At 35.8% G+C, this 19,124-nt stretch overlaps 1 protein-coding gene across 4 annotated transcripts in view; it reads left to right on the forward strand.

Moving 5' to 3' along the window:
* LOC134537618 (mitotic checkpoint serine/threonine-protein kinase BUB1 beta-like) overlaps positions 1–19,124 on the forward strand; it is a 222,425-nt gene that overhangs the window by 46,146 nt on the left and 157,155 nt on the right. For all 4 annotated transcript variants that reach the window (XM_063378288.1, XM_063378282.1, XM_063378272.1 and 1 more), the window contains exons 3-4: positions 1,280–1,484; positions 16,557–16,753. In XM_063378288.1, coding sequence (XP_063234358.1) covers positions 1,280–1,484; positions 16,557–16,753 — 402 coding nt within the window. The remainder of the gene's footprint in view (positions 1–1,279; positions 1,485–16,556; positions 16,754–19,124) is intronic.

Raw genomic sequence — 19,124 nt, forward strand, 5'->3', positions numbered from 1 at the left:
GCCTTTTTCTTCCTTTTTTAAAAAACTTTTAGAATGTTACAGCTTTGCTATCAAGAAGATGCTTCAAAGTATTAAAAATGTAATTAATACAAAATAATTTTAACTGACCAGGCAAAGTAGAGAAAAAATTATAATAATAATAATTAAGCACAACCAAAATACCTTAAATGCCTATGCATAGTAAACGAAACATGAGTAAAAATTAATTATGAAACATGAAGAAAACATCAGCACCATAACACATTCTCAGTTACAGTGTTATTAGTAGCACGGGGCAGGAATTATGCTATATTACAGGTTTAGTGGAAGACTGTTCATTAACTAATTTTAAAAACATGTGTTTTCATGATGGTATTTAAATCAGTGTCCATAGGGTTAGGAATCAAGGACACCGACATCAATGTCACTGATGCTGGTTTTATTGAGTCAGTAAAAGAGTACCTAATTTAAATTATATAACTTACTTTAACCTGTAATTATATTTACCTAGCTTTTGTTAGGAGTTTTTTTTTATATGTTTGAGAAACCATGTATATGATACGAAAAAGTGTTATATGCAGTGTAGTATTTTATTTGACTGTATTATTTGACATATAAAGTTTTATTAGTTCCGAACATGCAATGACACAATTTTGAAAAAACTTAGAAGAAAACAAATTTGTATTGTCTGGAAGTGGCCACCTTGAACTTTTTCTTCCTGGTTCTCTGTGATTGCCAGTGCACCACGTTGGTGGCGGGGGTCGTACCCGGCTCAAAATTGCAGGCGCTGAGTCAGTCCAAGTGGTCCACTTTTATCTGAAACTTTGGAAGATTGCGTTAAGCCTCAGTGCATAATGGTGCAAAACCCTATTAAACAAACTCTTTTTGAGGTAGGCTTTTTATCCAAAATGTCAACTACATCCATGAAACATGTATGTCAATCATATATAAAATGTTGATTACAGAGTTAAACATAGAGAAAATATATAAATTGAATTATAGTAGATAATAAAATACGAAAATAAGATATTGTGAATGCATTTGTGGTTTCAATAGATGAATTAGAAAAAAAGAAAGAAAAAAGGTCCAATTGGTGTGGATGGAGTTGCTAAAGCAATCAAAATTATTACGTAGTGTTCACTGCACCAAACCTACCCTATTTTAGCAGGGTTTAAAAATTGTGTGTGCACCGAACTAATCTTTGGGAGATGGGTTAGTAAAATGATTAGCACAGATTATAATTAACATGTCATTTAATATTGAATAAATCTAAACTCAGGTTTGATTTTTCTGCTGATAGGTACCACGAGATGGAGATTCGTTCTTACGATGGAGATGACCCTCTAGAGCCGTGGTATGACTACGTGGCTTGGGTGGAACAAAGTTTTGTGAAGGATGGTCGAGCAAGCCAGCTGCAGCTGTTGCTTGAGAAGTGCCTCACAAAGTTCAAAGACAATCCCAGATATCATCAAGACTTGCGCTACATCAAACTTTGGATTACATATGTAAGTTATTTGAAGATTCAGGAAATGCTGAGTAGGGCATGGCAGTGAAATATTCATTATATTTTCAACTTACTTGCATCTATTTAACCCAGTGGGCGCAAATGTTAAAAAAAAATATTCTAAAATATATTTTTTGTTTTAGTTTTACTGCATACTATAAACACCACTTAAATTTCTTGCTTTCCACCAATTTGAAAACTGAACTTGAAATTTAAAACAAATTGAATTTTTAAGTACCTACGGTTGAGTTTTCTATTAAGTTATGTTTCATTGCTTGGAAACTTATAATTTAACAGAATCAACTGAAAAAGGTTATTTACAAAATGGTGCCACAGAGGTTTCTTAAGTACTTCTCATTTTTATTGAGTTGGGTGTTTGGAATTAATGTCAGTCTATTTCGGGCACATGAACTTCCACATGGCAGCAGTTAATTAAAGCACTAACTTTGGTACAAGATGAAGAGTTCTTTTTCAAATTGTGAGTAAGGCATGATGTGTGTGGCATTATAAATGTAACATTAAGTGTTCTAAGTGGTGGGAAGTTTATAAGCCGAATCAGTATTAAAAATAGAAAATTTAATTTATTGTTGTCATATTGTCACCTTGTATGTCATTCACTTACAGTGGAATTCCATAATTATTTTTGAGAATTATTCTTCATTGTGAGTTTCCTAAGAACTTCTTCCTTCCATGAAAAATGAACATGTACTAATTTTGAATTGGGGTTAGTAATCGGTGATGTAGGAGATGAAGTTTTATGGTTACAGTAGTGTTCTTTGATGAATAGTGGAAGATTTTCGTTCACAAACAATCTGTATGGATTATTTGTGCATTACCTTAAATTAAATTAAATTAGAAAAAAAACCTAACATTATTTAAAACTCCAGTTCCAGCTACAAACTGGATTGTAGTATTTAAAATATGTGTGTCACTTTACCAAGTTATGAATAACATAATTAACTTGGTATATTTTATCAGGGTTGTCCACATTCTTGAAACTGTGGGAAGTTAGAATTAGTGAGGGAAAGTTATAGAATTTACTTGAAATCCTGATCATAGTACAGTGTAAACTCTTTATAACGTCACTTGATTTAACGACAAACTCCTTAAAACGTCGAAATTGCTTGACTTTGGTTGGTTTACCTTGTTTTCTATACAATAATACACTCTATATAGCATCAAGCTCACTCTATTTAATGAGAACAATACGGCATTATAAATCATTTGGCAGTACTTTCTAAGTTGCCGAAGTTGATAAGAACTGCAGCTTTGTATGTTCTTTTGTTTGCTGTTGTATTATCTAGCACATGTTTACTTCGACTGACGTACCGGAGATTCTAAGGAATATTGTCTTATGTTTTTGTATGATGAACTTGCACATGTTTACCTCAGTCACCGTTACACGTTATAATTTTCGCATTTGCTTACAGACTTTCGAACTGTTGTAGCCTCTCGTGTTAAACACACGAGGGGAACAAGGAGTAGGAAGGGAACAGAGTGTGGCGAAAAGTCATTGAAAGCTATTACAACTGAATACATTTATTACTGATCATACAAGAAATTATTCATTGCAACATTAATGACGAAAACGTAAACAGTTCCTATTTGCGGCGTGGCTCTGATTCGAAAGTCTGCGAACAGAAACATTTAACAATTATGAGACCGTAAATGCAGCTTAACACATCAACTTTACAATTGCCCGTGCTCTCATACTTGGCACGCCGCTTGGCGTTGGGTACACCGTCAAAGAAAAGCTAAGTTACAACGTACATAAATTCCCAGACTGTAAAAGAAAATATATTGTTGACCTCTGTCAATGAACAAGTTACCAAACATCAGTAACTAAAATAATACTATTTGTACACAAGATGACTAATACATATAGCATGTATTTACGTAGGTACGCAGACCTCTAATAATTACTCTAACAGCTCGTCGACTCTTGTCGACATGTATTTCTGCGGGCAACTCGATGCATGGATTACCAGTGACTATCTGCGCAAACTATCTTAGCGCCAGAAATGCTGGTCGGTGTGGCCACTGGGTTTATTCTTCGGGTGTCACTGCCGGGTTTCGCACCTAAGTGCTGTATGTCCAGTCGGTAGTCCTCGGGACTCACGAGCTCACACTGCCGTCTCCAAGCCTTGCCTCCGTCACCACTGCCCCTCTTCTCGCTCTAAGTTTTCTACCCACTCGGTTTATAAGTGTCTACGACGAAACAGTACATTACCAAGTGGTAGCTTCTTCCAACGGGCAGCGTGACGGCAGGCCGGCGAGACGTGTAGACGGTGTAGCTTCCTTCCGCAGCCAAGGCCAGCAGGGCCTCCGGCTGGTGTCGCTGGCGGTCGCGACGAGTCTCCTCCTTCACCGCAATATGGGCCCCCTTTTATACTCTGCGAACTGCTCGTATCAAACATGGCAGAATGTTCTCGGTCGGGGCAACCGGAACCGGCGCCTGCGGCGATGTCCGGTTGGCAGCCCGCCAAAACGAGCCTCCCCGAGGGCTCCCGAGCGGCTCCGAACTTTGCGCGCTCAGCGCGTGAACACTTTCCTTGTGCGGGTTGCATCGGCGCGCGGTTAGGCGCCGCGCGGCATATCTTGATGTGCGTGTGCGGAGCACACGCAACACTGTAAACATGGCGAGTAAACGAAAATCTTTGTTTGAAGAAAAAGTTTATTAAGAGGGCGATAAAGGGCTTCATTTAGAGCTGTTTTAGTGGTCAATGCGACGGCAAGTAGAGGTCAAACCAGTTAATGCAGATGAATGAGATTTTTACACATCATTGAGGAAACGTATAATGAATGATCCCAGTTGTCAGAATGTGGTTAATGTTGTTATTAATAAGCAAAATTAATTAGTAAAAATGTTTATATTAGCGCAAATTTGACATCTTGCAGAAAATAAAGTAATCGGAATAACAAAAAAGTAAAAACTGAACGATTTACATGTAACATTCTTTTATAGTATATGATTTTTGGAATTAATTATCTTCATATAATTGCGAAATACTTGCACACGCTTAAGTCACTGCACATTCATGTTTGAGCCGAAAATTTGCCACTTCACTGTTTGGACATAGGACACTTTTATTCCATCCCTTCAGCAAGACCCGAGCGCTGTAGATAATCCTCGCCATTAGAGTGGTCGGGTTTCAGCTGTTATCTGCAACTGGTTGAAGGTCTGGTTTTCGATAACACATGTCTTGTCGGGTTGCTCTGCATTTCTCTTGTCATTGCATTCGCATCCACCTCATTTACATTATTCTTAGAGTATTCTTTGCACATATATATTTTATAGTACCATTTATTTACAAATATTTAACTGGATTGTGGATATACAATTAATAATTTTTAGTTGCTTTTAGGTTACTTGGCATACATCTTATTTTCAACCAAATAATAATAGTTGTATAAAAATTAAATGAACTAAATATACCGTGGGATATTACTTTGCAAGGCATTTATTGGGGGATAAGTTTTACAGATTTTGCAGTTCCAACACTTATAAGCGCAGCACAAAATACGAATAATTACACAAAACTGTAAAGCTGATTTGTAAACAAAATACATAAGTTACAATAGTTTACCTCGCGGTTACATACAAATTAATAATATACATAAAAATATTACAAGTTTTCAAAGCTATCATGATGTTTCATTACGTAGCATATAGAAGTACTAGCTGCAGTACCCGGTGTTGCCGGGCTAAACACATGGAGCTTTATTGTCTGTGAGTTAAAGCAAACTGGATAGCGCTATATGTCAGTGTGTTGGGCATAGAGAAATGTCACACAATTACTGTTTGTATATTTATGACCTATGATTTTTTGTTTACCAATGGCGATAGGTTATTTGTTATTTATTATAAATTATTAAGACCATTAATCAAAATAAAAACTACTATATCTCTCAAGTTGCAAAATTTACACATAAATGCCAATTTTCATCGAAATCGGTTGACTTGGTGAAGATTTCACTGGAAACAAACATCAGGACACTGGATTTATATATATTAAGATCTCTTGTTTGTATCCCATTTAACACTAAAATGTATTTTATATATAATGTATCACATATATAACACATGTATATTTCATGATTAGTAGTTACTGAAGTAAAAGGGTTTTTCCTTTATTACAAAATAAAATACACAATATAAACTATTCATAACGTAATTTCTTCTTGCTTTTAGCATTCTCAGAAGTAGTTTCTGCAATTGGCGTACTTTCTTCAGTCTTTGTGCTTTCCTTTAACCTTAAATCAAGGAGCTATACACTGAAAATGACTCATGAATACTATAAATAATTTGTGTACATACTTATTTTTCTCTCTCCAATTTGCTAGATTTTTACCTCTATTCCATTTTCTTCGCACAGACAAATGCAATTTACCACGAGCATTACCTTTTAAAACACGTGCGTTTGTTTTCGCCATTTATAAATGAACATCCATTCATTTATCCCGAGCTAACACAGCGACAGCTAGGAAAACTAAATCCGACTGCCTCGCAGTGCCACCCCACCCCTTTCGGTCCTTATCGTGGGACTGAGAAGTGTCACCTATCGCGAGGGACTCTGAGCAATATCGGTCTAACGTACAATATCAGGCGCACATGTTACGCTTCAAGCAGCTGGAATTTCTAGTAGCTATTTATCCCACTCTTAAGCACTTGATGCAACGAATCTATTAGAAAAATACTTTTTATATAATCAATGTGATCCAGCAGTATCTCAAGATATCAGTAAAATACATAAGAAAATACAATTAAAATATTGGAGCAGCAAAAAACATCAGACAAAGATAACAGACTATATGCAATAAGTGTTGTTATTTGTATGAATAATAATGTTCGTGTGTTAAATTTGTACTATAATAATAGTAAATACATATTATAGAATAGTATTCTCTGATAATGTTCTAGCCTTGTTAAACCTTGAATTAAATAAACACTATAAAATGCAAAATTAAGTTAATGTCACCAATGGAAAGAACATTTGTCAATCTTTCCAATATAATAAGACTAAAATATTTAAAAAAAAATTCACAAAATTGAATAATATGAGTTAATGGTGCCAGATGCGGTGTAAACATCAGACATGTTTACATGTTAATTTTATTATTAGTATTTCCTAAATCTGCGTTTCTTTAAATCTTAAATATGTTAACTTCGTACATTTATGTTGTCATTGTATTGAGTTTGTGTATTTGACCGAACCAGTACTTAGCCAGATATGTTTTATCTAGAGATTTCTAGTTTTGATTCTATATGTCTTTGGTTTTTGTTTCTCTACATATTTTTCTCGTTTAATTGTTCCCTTTTTAGCTATGCAGACATCAATTCACTTTTCATTATATTCACCTACACCTTTACTAAGCTCGCCAAGTAGGAATTTCTGAGTCTTCCATAGTTTCTCTTAGAAAGTTTGTTCCTTGGCCAGGGAACGAAATTGAATAGTAACTTTTCTTCAGTAATAAGAAAACAGAAATGGAATGTCGAGTCTAGACTTTGGACGTGGCAAGACGTCTCTCGTGCATGTGGCAGTCCCAATGGTCCAGGGATCCTGCATTGGAGACAGGAAGATACGTGATTACTGTGATTCATCCAGAGTCTAAGTCTAGGAAGTCTGAATTGTACTTTGATCAGACTTAAGGTAGTTGTCATTGTCCTAGTATACAACTGCGTAGTAGAAGGCTGATGTTAAGAGTCAGAGATATTCTCTGATGCCATTGTTGGCGAGACTTATCCTATTTTCCTATTTTAGGAGTTTTAAGCCAACCAAAAGGGAGGCAGTAATGTTCCAGAATACAGCTTCTCACTTAAGTGGTAGTGGTAGACAACTTCCTAGCTTCGTTCCAGATATCCTGAAACAATGAAGGATAGGTCCAGAGGTCCTGAACACAAGAATCTTTAGTTCTACTCCCTGAGCTAAGCAACCTAAAATTACTCTGTAATAATGTGAAATACTCGAGGCAGATAGTCACACTAAAAACATTTTGAACTGAATTAGTTAGTCTAGTCTAGCTGAATACTTGTGTCATTTAATCATTCAGTTAACTAACATAGTTTGAAAAACTATTTAAATATTATCTTTCAGTTAAACTAATTAATCAAACTATTAATTGGAAACTTTTATATTAAAAACTGCAAAGATTGTTTTTTAAAATGAATGCATATTGTATGTGTTAATGGCATTAATAATATATGTAAAAAACATAATCATAACTAACATATTTCATTTATGTTTCAACATTTTATTTGTTGTTTTATGGTTGATGTTGAGACCCATACAAGGTAAGGACCTACTGAAATAATTAATAAGCATTTATTATGTGAGTGTATTGCTTATAGCCTCTTAGCCGGATATAACACTAACACAATTTCCCATTTTACAACTATCATATAAAGTAGTTTGAGGAAATATATTTTATTAAATATATATATGTAGCCTATATTATTTCCATTATATCATTTCTATATTCCCACCACAGCTGGTCCATCATCTGGATGAAATCAACGAAAAATTGAGCTCTGCGCATGTGCAGAATTTGGGCAATACATAGGTCACAGATAGGACACTGAAATCTGTTCCCTAAAAATAAGGGACTGGCCTTGTCCTGTTGTACACTATGAGTACAGTTAGGGTACAGGTGTAACATATTCAATACCTAAACACAATTAAATTTATATCACTTCATTCATAAGTAGGGGATATATATTTTAAAGAAATTTATTTCTAAATATTAAAATGATTAATTTTATTACAAAAAATTACGCATGCTGGTTGCTAAAACATATGGGGCACTTTGGCTAACCTTTTTCTGCAGCGATGTGAAAGAATTTTGGTCTCGGGGCAATCCTGAAATCATGCAGTTTGGGACAGGGTGGTGAATGTTGTTTCTATTCATCTAAGTAGATTTTCAGTAACTTTGTAAGGTAAAAATAAAAGGAGGCTATATTATTGAATTGTTTGCATATTATTTTAGGTTCAATTTCCACTGCTCATGACCTTTTATTCCTGTGATGTGGGAGTGGAGAAGGGTGAGTGCTGCTTTTCAGGAAGCGAATACAGGCTCGTAACACGTGATAGAAAAATGGGCGGATTGCGAATCCAACCTATGAACACTGCTTGTCTGGTGGCTAGATACCACTGAAGAAATATTAGCGTTTTGTAATTGTAGAGATGATAACTGTAATGACTTCAAATTACGTGGTACATATTTTATGTCACACTATCTCACACCATGCATGTGAATAAATGAAATGTCCTAATTTTGGTTTGAATTACTTCCAGCAGATTTGATTTCATTTGATGAGCATAGTCAAAGTGAACTAGCTTCTTGATAAGTTACCTACAGTTAATTTACATGATTAAATTATAGTTTTCTTGAGAAGCTTGCTGCTGTGATAAAGCAATCTATAACTGTTATTGTGAAACTAGCACTGCTATGAGCAGAAGAAAAAAGTACATAATAACCAAAGTATAACACACTTTTGTTACACATACTCTCTTGTTCACTTGTGTAACTTAAATGTCCCTTTAAAATTACTTTGGGTGACTGGTGGATCTTTTAGTTTCAAAGGCAAAATAATAACCCAAGTGATTTCGTCTAGATATAAGTGCCTCTATGTTTATTGAACTCTTAATTACTTTAAGGGGGTGCCTCCTATTTCAGGTCATAATTTTATATTTATATTAATTACTTTACTGTACAACTTTTAGACTTTTTCAATTGTTTAACTTTCAAGAAATAAATAATATGTACAGAGCATACTTTTTGCATAATTAGCTGCCAAAGTTACATTTTTAACGTTTTTGGGTTGTTCAAATAAGATAATTAAATTTATTGCAGAATTGAAACTTTCTTGGTTTAACCGCAATGCCACTGGCTACTTCATGATATGGTACTCATTTCATGTTTCTTGGCTGTCAAAATTGTAAAAAATTTGAGAATTTTGAAATGCTGGGTAAAATTAATTAATATTTTCTTAAAGAAATTCAAACCATCTCTTGAAGTAGCCAGTGGCATTGCAATTAAACCTAAACAGTTTCAGTTCTGCAATAAATTAATTTCTCCTTATTTGTACAACCCAAAAATGTTAATATGTAATGTAACTTTTGCAGCTAATTAGGCAAAACGTATGCGCTGTATATATTTTTCATTTCGTGAAAGTTAAACAATTGAAAAAGTCTACAAGTTTATTTGTAATTACTGTAAATATAAAATCTTGACCTGAAATGGGAGGCACCCCTTTAACATCATTAAAAAAAAACATGGATTCCACAAACAGGTTAAAAAAGTAACTTAATTTATGTATGCGTCTTGGCAAAACATATTTAAATTATAACATTCAATGAATTGGTTGACAAATATATTAAAATTATTAAATTATATTAAAATATATTAAAATATATTAAAACTACATCATTTAAAGTATGGGCTGGCCCTAATTAGAAAATTACTCTTAGGTTTCATTTGACATCATTAAAACAGAATCAGAAACAATAAAAAGGTTAAAGTAAACAATCCCAGAGTTAGCGCTTAGAGTGATTAAAGTCCCGTAAAGAGAAATTTCGGATGTTCCAATCTTGTCAACGTCGTGATCTAATGGTTACGTTGTAGACATAACAAAAATCTGGAGGACTGAAGATTTGACGTTCGCTGACTGAAGGTGAGCTGTTAATATGGTGTCAGGGCGCCTTAGTCGTCCTGTTTGCTGGAGGAAGGAGTCGAGGGTGGTGTAGTTATGTCCACATCCGGCCCTTGGATCCGGTCTGTGAACAAGCTCCAAATCGAATATGATCAGAACTGGTTCACAGACAGTTAGCAAAATAGGCAGAAAATGCACACTAAAAACGGTGATGGTTGGGGAATAAAGTTTGACGAAAACTCACCAGACAGGGAGGTGGCTTCTAGCATCAGCAAAGTAGCCTGCCAGAATGCGAAGCTCGCGTACATGCGGTTGTCGCGGACGTTTCCATAATTTAAAATAAGTAAAATATTATTTATCATTAGTGAAGCATGACTATTTCTACGAGGCACGCAGACTGACTAATTACTAATTAAGAAATGGTTATAGGGACAACATCCCTTGCCTAGCTTACTACATATTTGAACGACGACTGGACTGAAGTCTTGTGGTGTGGCTCGCCGAGGATATGATGTCAGTCTGCTCTTGCGGCGCGAAGTGTTTTTCAGGGCGACAGCGACTCACAATTAAAACGGCGAAGTCAATCAAAAGAAAAGGAGGGGGGGGGAGACTTCGGCTTCCGGACCGAAATGTTCCTAAGATTTCTAAGGGGGTGGTTGAGACTTTGATATCTCGACGTTGGTAGTACTGGCCGATTGCAGCGCGATATACTGAGGGGTGTCCGAAACAAGAAAAGATAGACTTGTGCATCTCTCGCACGAGGTGTCTGCTAAAGCATGGAGCTTATGGAATGGATTAGTGCAGCACTCTGGTGGCTTGGAAATGAACTACAGGGTACTGCTTGTTGCGTGAGGCGCCAGGGGGCAGGCGTTTAGCGGGCGTTCAAACACACAGGGGAAATAACTCGCAAATCCGCCACGAGAGGGCGGTACATTCGCAGACTAGTATTGAGACCTTGAGGCGGACCGGGGTTGATGGCCGGTCAGTGAACTGGGCATGGTTCCCTGGAAAGGCAGTAGAGGGGGGAGGGGGGTGGAAAATGTGCTAGGGCAGTGGGAAACACTCTCGGCAGAGGCCTGCGACGTGCCAAGAGCTTCAGCAAAACGACTCGTGATCGTGTCAGAAATCACTCGCGTAAGGCTGCCTCTCTGAACCTAGCTGCTCTAATAGCTTGCAGGACATAGCACTTCTTGTCACTGCTCGGAGGAGAATTACAGGCGATGGCCGTGCGTGAAAGCGGGGATAAAATGAGCGCACAGTCTGACTCGCACTGGATCGGTTAAAATCAGATCTACCTCTGGGAACAGCATTGGGAAGGCTTGCCTTACAAAGATTAAATGGGAGTGTACAAGAGGCGGAAATAGCTTAAGTTTTAGCAGCAAAAAAAAAATGACTGGCAAAATTATTTTTCGAATTCAAATTTAGACTAGTGTTAAAAAATGCTAATTGGCGGCACACTTTAAAAACTATTTTGTACTCTAAAAATTTATCTCAGCATGTAGGAAAAGCAGAAGGGAAGGTATTTAGTTAATATATACATGATAATATTTGTTATTTCTCTTTTCTTTTACCATAATGATAAGCTATTATGAGCCACACATTTTAATTCTTTAAAAAATTAGATTTGTTACCATTATATGATCAAGATTATTCTTTAAGTTGCATAAGGTTTTATGAAATTGGTCCGAATCTATTCAAACCATGATGCATGATTTGTGTTAAAGATTTCCTCTTCAAGAAATTACTGAAGAATTTGTTAACCAGTTAAATTATGATGTATAAACTACTGTAATGTTATATGTGATGTTTGTATAGTGAGACAGAAAGATGAAAATAGTAATAGAAGAACAGCAAATAGTAACTGCATCATTGTGAAATAGGCACACTGTAGAACGGAAGGAGGGACCACTTTTGAAGGCATCATGTGCTTGAAAGCAGACCTCGAGTCTAGAGGGTGTTAAGCCCACCCAGATTCCTGCAGGATGTGTGCAATGTAATTCAAAGAGTTCTTTGTGCCGAGATACCAACATTAATTTTGTTCCTCTTTTCACTTGTGGTCAGGAATGATCTTTTCAACCAAAAGTAGACCTGTGGAAAAATAACACAGGCTCAATATACTACTTTAAATCTTAAATTAAAAATAAACTACGTACCATGATTTATAGTTGTCTACTCCTCATTGGACTGTAAATGTTTATCATCTTTCAGCCCTACATCACTAACTCAAACAAAAATACATGGTTGTGTATCCTCTTTTAACATATCTCTGTTAACTTAGGGATACATTACCTATTGAATTACATAAATTGCAATTGCAATTAATAGTTTTATTATTTCCTTTGTTATTTACTTCATCTCTTGGGAACAGATTGTACATTTTTCTCAAGCAAAATTTTTATGTGCCTAAATTAAATATTGACTCAGCAAAAAAAAGTTGTTACCTTGCTGCTCCACAGGATGTAGGATCTGTGCTACTGTAGCCATCTAGTAAGACATGTAATCACCTGTTACCTAGGGTTAAGGTGACTTGTTTGTGGTGAATTATGGTAAAGAGGGGCACTTAGCAGTGATACTGTTCAAATAATCATGACATTTTTTAAGACATGCTGTATCTTTGGTGTGACTGTAAATTGTGTGGTGGTGAACCAAGAACCGATTTTTAAGAATTGGAACCAAACTGGAAAGAAAGTAGAACCAACACATCACTAGTATGATTGCTGCTGGAATAAAGTACAAATACTTAGATAGCTGTGCCCTTTAGCTATTAGGGAATAAATAAAGGCTTCCAGAAAGTAAACATGGATAATATGTGATGTTGTGTCGAGTTCTTTAAATCGCATAGTTTTCTATGGGTCCAGCTAAACCATAAATCTAAGAGTCTCAGTTTGTCAAAGCCACTGCTTCACACATGCTGACCATAACAGCACCACTTTATTCTTGAACATGTAAGCATTGTCTTGTTCCCGAGACTAGCGCTGGAAGGGGCTGGATGGAAACAAAGGGTGGGCAGAAGCTCCGAACATCTGGAGTTATGTCTGTTGTGTGTGTTACCGTTGAGAACTATATGAGCGGTAACATGCAGTTCTCAGTGATGCACAGCTCGTCAGCAATATAAGAACAGCAGAACAGGGCGGCAGCAACTGTAGGATATCACATTCTAGCCACATTTCTATCGGCTGGCGACTTCTGGTAAATTATTTTCATCTTGGATTGTTTTGTACTCTCAAAGAGAATTGCAGCGTGCAGCAGCCAAATTACAAGAAAACTACTTTTCTGCCGATTTCCATAGGTTTTTCTCTCAATTTTTTAAACAAATTTTTTATTATATCCTTAAAAAGAGGATTATTACTTGGAGAGAATTATTATTCTCTATGGCTGTATAATTGAGAGTTGCCTGTGTTTGTATGTATTTCTAAGTAAAGAAACCTTTACTGTAATCTGAAAATATGTACAAGAAGTCAGGAGCATGTTAATTACTTAAAGATAACTCTTATAGAATTAAAATATTACCAAAAATTACTTCAGCAAACCATGTTGCAGAATTGTTTGTTTATTCTTGGTTAAATTTTTGTTTTATTTATTGAAGTGAAACTTCTTTGGACACGATGAGAGTAAATTTTCAAGGCAGAATTTTAATGGAACGGTTTAGTGAAACATTGTTGTGAAACGTTTCTGATGCTAAAAGGACAGAATAGGCATAAAGAGAGAATTATGCTATATATGTTCCTGGGCTCATTTTTGTTGTCTTCATTGTGTGCTGAGTTGTCTCCCACTTAAAAATACATATAACCAATAGAAATAGGTTAATGAAAGAATATAACAAAGTCTGTGCACATTTGCTTGTTCCATAAAATAGACACCAGTATTTTATACAGTTAGCCTTGAGTGCCTTGAATTTTATATTTGCTACCAGCGCACTCGCGTTCCTCCTTGTTCAACCAATAGTATAGATATTAGATAGCACTACCTTTTATGAATTTCATATTTAGTTCAGAGATTTGGCATGTTCCAAATGACAGGATTGTTTTAAGAAACGGTAATTACTCAGTCTTTATGGTGTATTTCAACAGTGAGTAATATTTATTGTTAGTTAATCATTATTGATTGATCAATAATTATTGATATCCTGTGCAGTTATTTTTGACGTGAGTAATAATGTAGTTGATTCATGTTTATTTAGAAAATTATATGAAGTATCAAAATCATTATTTTCTCTCTCTCTCTGCCGCTTTACCGCTTAATTTACTTTTGAGTCAAGGTTTGCAAAGAAGTTTCATGTCTGTCATATGTGCCTTTTTTTATTTTCTTTTCTCAAAATCATTACAGTTGGTAACAATGATACAGAATAGGGATACAGGGGAAAAATTGTCCATGGAGTATTGTAAAGCTCAATTCTCATGGGCTTCTTACTTGTGCACAAATGTTAACACAAAAGGCAAACAAGGAAGTGAATACTAATTCTAATTCTAGCTTGTAGGCAGTGGACAATAAATATGGTACAAGTTTATATATAGACATTGTTACCAATTTTTTACTAAAATGTTTTTAATTTATACATGCATGTAGGTACACCTATCCCTCACTTAGCACGTCTTCAGATTGCGCGTATTCATTTAGCGTGATGTGAATTTTACTGCCCCAGTCTTGAATAGCACGTCTGTAAATTTCAGTTAGCACGAAATCTTGGCAGACAAAAAAAAAGTCGAGCATGATGCCATGAAGTCTGTTTCTGTAACTTCAAAAAAGTCAACTCCTGTAAACAACAGATGTGCCGTGGGATACAGTTAGTCAAACAAGGGTGGAAGAGATGCGCGCGCTATCGGCTGTTGTACAAACATCAGCTATGGCAAGTTAAATTGCGGCTATGGAGTGTAAAGGACCAAATGTTTTTACGTCGCCTGGCCACAAATCGGGCCGTGAACTCAGTCTAGCCAGTGGCAGGGAATTCACTCAAACAAAAGCAACGTCTGTTCACTCAGCTGCCAGTAACTGTACGTGCTTGATCACTCATAAGTATTCAAGTATTTGAGACAAAACTAAAAGTATTACGGCGTGCAGATTGTCATGAAGGTCACTCTTATGTTGGTCGCACTTTAGTTTTAAGCAAGTCAACTGTGCGCACAATCATACTAAATAATGACTCTTACCAAATGTTTATATGACTGATGCTGTTGATTGTACTAGCAGGAATATATTTGACATTAGATACCGGAACAGAAATTAACAGATGATTCACATGGAAAAGGTTGTTAAATGAATGTTGCAATGAAAAAAATAATCATTGGCCTGACAGGATTGGTGTGAACCAGGTGGTGATACGCGAATAAGCACTTTAATTTGTGAAAAATTAAAATGTAATGATCCGGACAGTAATACCTGTTTCACTATCAATAAAGGATGGTTTGGAAAGGTACACAATTGTGTTGAAGGTCACACTGGGTGGGCAAGTCAGCCAGCTGACTGACGATAAAGTACATAACCATGTATCTCCCGTTACGCGGTGTCATATTTGTCATACAAAGTGCGATGGGGGGCACATAAAAATAAATGATGTGACATATTTATAGTTGAGTGTTATTCAACGCATTTATATTACATTAAAGTATATTTTCTTACACAATTTTGGAACACATTAAATAAATTAGCCTTGCTATTTATGGAAGCTAATTCTTCAGAATACATGATTTCGAATAACACGAGTATTTATAGGAACGAATTAGTCGTGCTAAGTGAGGGATACATGTACTTAAAATGGGCTAGAATTAATACTCAAGGGAAAAATGTTAAATTTTGTTTTCTAATGCTGCTATGAATAATAATCTGTTTATTTACAAGAAACTTCCCCAAGAAAAGTAGTGAAATATAGAACTGTCCCTATACTGCACTGGCTGGTATACTGTGTGGTCATTAACATGTTGCAAGCTCATTATAGGTTGATGTGTATAAGGTGTGCACAATATTGTACTAGAAAGAAGCCTGGGTTAAGCATTAAGGTACCATCCCAGCATTTACTTGGAATGATTACATGACACAATGGACAGGCTGGGATTTGGAGGATCCTATGGAATGTGAATCCAGTGTTGTAACTAATATGCCATTTTGCTTCACTTTAGTTTAATAATTGGGTTTTTAGAATCATGGTTTTCCAGTTTGATTTTTTTAATAATGTAAAAATTTCAGGTTACTGTAATGCTCCTCCAGATTATAAAATATTATAATACAATTCTGGGAGAGCTAAGCTTTGGATGCAAAACCCATTTTTTAATTCAGGCATTGTATGTAAGCTTGCTCTTAGATTAGCACCCCATAAAGCTGGGGCATTAATAACATGTAATAAATCACTCATAAATATAACATTAACAATAATTTGACATTATGTCAAACTAGTTACAGAGTTTGTTAACTTTTTCTGTTGTGTTGCAGATTGAACTGCAGGTACATCCACAGGAACTGTACAATTCTGTGTTTATTCATGGCATTGGCACAAAGTCTGCCTTATTTTATAGGTCTTGGGCCTATGAATTTGAGCGAATTAAGGATTTCAAAAATGCAGATAAGGTGTATAGATTGGCCTTCGAGAACTTTGCAGAGCCCAAAGAAGAGTTGGAGGCAGCCTATCAGTTAGTCTACTTTATAATTTTATTTCCTTTACATGCATAGGTTACTGAGTGAAGTTTGTGTGTTTATGTGTGTGTGTGTGTGTGTGTGTGTATATATATGTATATATATATATGTATATATATGTATATATATGTGTATATATAGATGTGTGTGTGTGTGTATTTGTGTGTGTATTTGTGTGTGTGCATATAGCTTTGATAGTGTAATTTTTCTTTTATTACAACCATTTTAATGAGGCTTTTTAGAATTTTTACAGTGGTCTCTTGATTTTTAAAAAATGGGTTTCCGTTTGAAGTGTATAAAATACTTAAAAAAAGAAGACTGGTACAACTGCATTTTTCAAACTGGTGGTGTATCTCCACACTGTAAAAACCACTAGGTGAATTATGCTAAAAATTAGTTTTTACCTGTAATGGTGGCCATGCGGTGCAGTGAAATGTTCACATTTGGAAATGATGAGCAGTGTAATGCCTACATTCAGTCACATGGAATTTTTTACATTGACTGCAAAAAACTATGCATTGCTTTACTTTTGTAGTTGAATGACATGTCTCATGAGAAATCTGTTACATCATCAGATACAGAAGACAGCAGTCAAAAACATAATGCATCTATTGATACAAAAAACTTCTATGTGAAGTTCAGGCATAAGAAGGATAATGGTTATAAAAAATAAAGCATAATAAAGTAACATTGTTTATAAATATTTTAATTGGTTTTATACTTTATTTGAAAAAAAATTAGGCAGTGTGGCAGTCTTTTACTCTTCACTGTTATGCCAAGATATTTGATTAACAACCTTGCTTTGTTTTGTAATATCATGTAAACATTTGTGAGAGATTGTAAAGTATTGAAAGCTGACGAATATTCATACTCGTACTGTTTGTAATTTCGTATTCACAGATTTAACAAGTCTCCGTTTTGTGTCCCAGTTTAACATCTAAATTATATAAGTTTTCCTATGAGTTACAGTAGAACCCCGATTATCCGCGACTCGATCATCCGATTCGCGGATTAACCGCGATTTATGTCCATCAAGTCCAATTTTTTAGTTACATATAACCAATGACTCAATATGTATGTAAATGTTAAAATACTTTGCAAAATGTATGTTGGGCAAAGTACTTTTGACTCAGTCATGTTTATATACAAAGAAAGTTAAAAAAAATACTAGTCGATACAAACGTTTGTACATACTATTTTTGTGTTCCGTGTTACGTGAATAGATTATGCACTGGTGCGCGATTCCATGCCCGCATGACTGGACTGTACACTCCCGCGCGCAGCACGGCGCCGTGTCACAGAGATTACCCGGCGCATGGAGACAGTCCATTAGTGTACGTTGTTGAAGCGTGAAGGTGGTGATAATTTTATGTATTGTAACAGTGATCTGCATTCCGACGGATTATACCGTAGTGTTGTGCGGAAGTGTTGAGCGTAACATTTAATCATGTCATCAAATGAACAGAAAAGAAAGCGAGTGGTACTGTCAATCGACAGCAAAACAAAAATTATAGAAAGATTTCAGAGTGGAGAAACGATTGCAAAACTTGCGACTGAGTTTGATGTCGGTAACACAACAGTGCGCGACATCATAAAAAATCGCGAAAAAATCCTTCAGTTTGCTTCACAGGCTGACACTTCAAGTGGATTAAATAAACGAAAGACGATGAAAGAATCCACATTTAGCAGCTTGGACGCTTGTTTGTTTGAATGGTTTCAACAGAAAAGGTCGGAGGGTGTACCACTAAGTGGCGTAATTTTATCACAGCAGGCTCAAATTTTTAAAAAAAAACTAGGCCTGACAGAAGAATTCAGAGCATCGCGAGGTTGGTTGGCAAGATTTAAAGATCGTCATGGAATAAGAGAATTGTCCTTGGAAGGTGAAAAACTTAGCGGCGATACCGAAGGGGCAAGCACATTTAAAAAGGAGTTCCAGCGAATTATTGACAGACACAACTTAGTTCCCGACCAAGTGTATAATGGAGACGAGACTGGTTTGTACTGGAAGTGCTTACCAAGTAAAACACTTGCAGCATCAGCAGAAAAGTCTGCGCCTGGCCACAAATCGAGTAAAGAGAGAATCACAATCATGTGTTGTGCTAATGCTAGTGGAGAAGATAAACTAAAATTAGTGTGTGTCGGGAAAGCAAAACAGCCACGATCATTTAAGGGCACGGAAATGAAATATTTTCCAGCCGATTACTATCACAATAAATCTGCTTGGATGACTCGAGAAATATTTAAACTGTGGTTCCATTCCAAATTTGTACCACATGTTTCTGAATTTTTGAAGTCAAGAGGTTTGCCGGTCAAAGCAGTGCTTTTCTTAGATAATGCACCATCTCATCCAAATGAAAACGAGTTGAA

Source organism: Bacillus rossius, chromosome 1, assembly GCF_032445375.1.
Source record: "Bacillus rossius redtenbacheri isolate Brsri chromosome 1, Brsri_v3, whole genome shotgun sequence".
In the NCBI taxonomy this organism is placed as follows: domain Eukaryota; kingdom Metazoa; phylum Arthropoda; class Insecta; order Phasmatodea; family Bacillidae; genus Bacillus; species Bacillus rossius.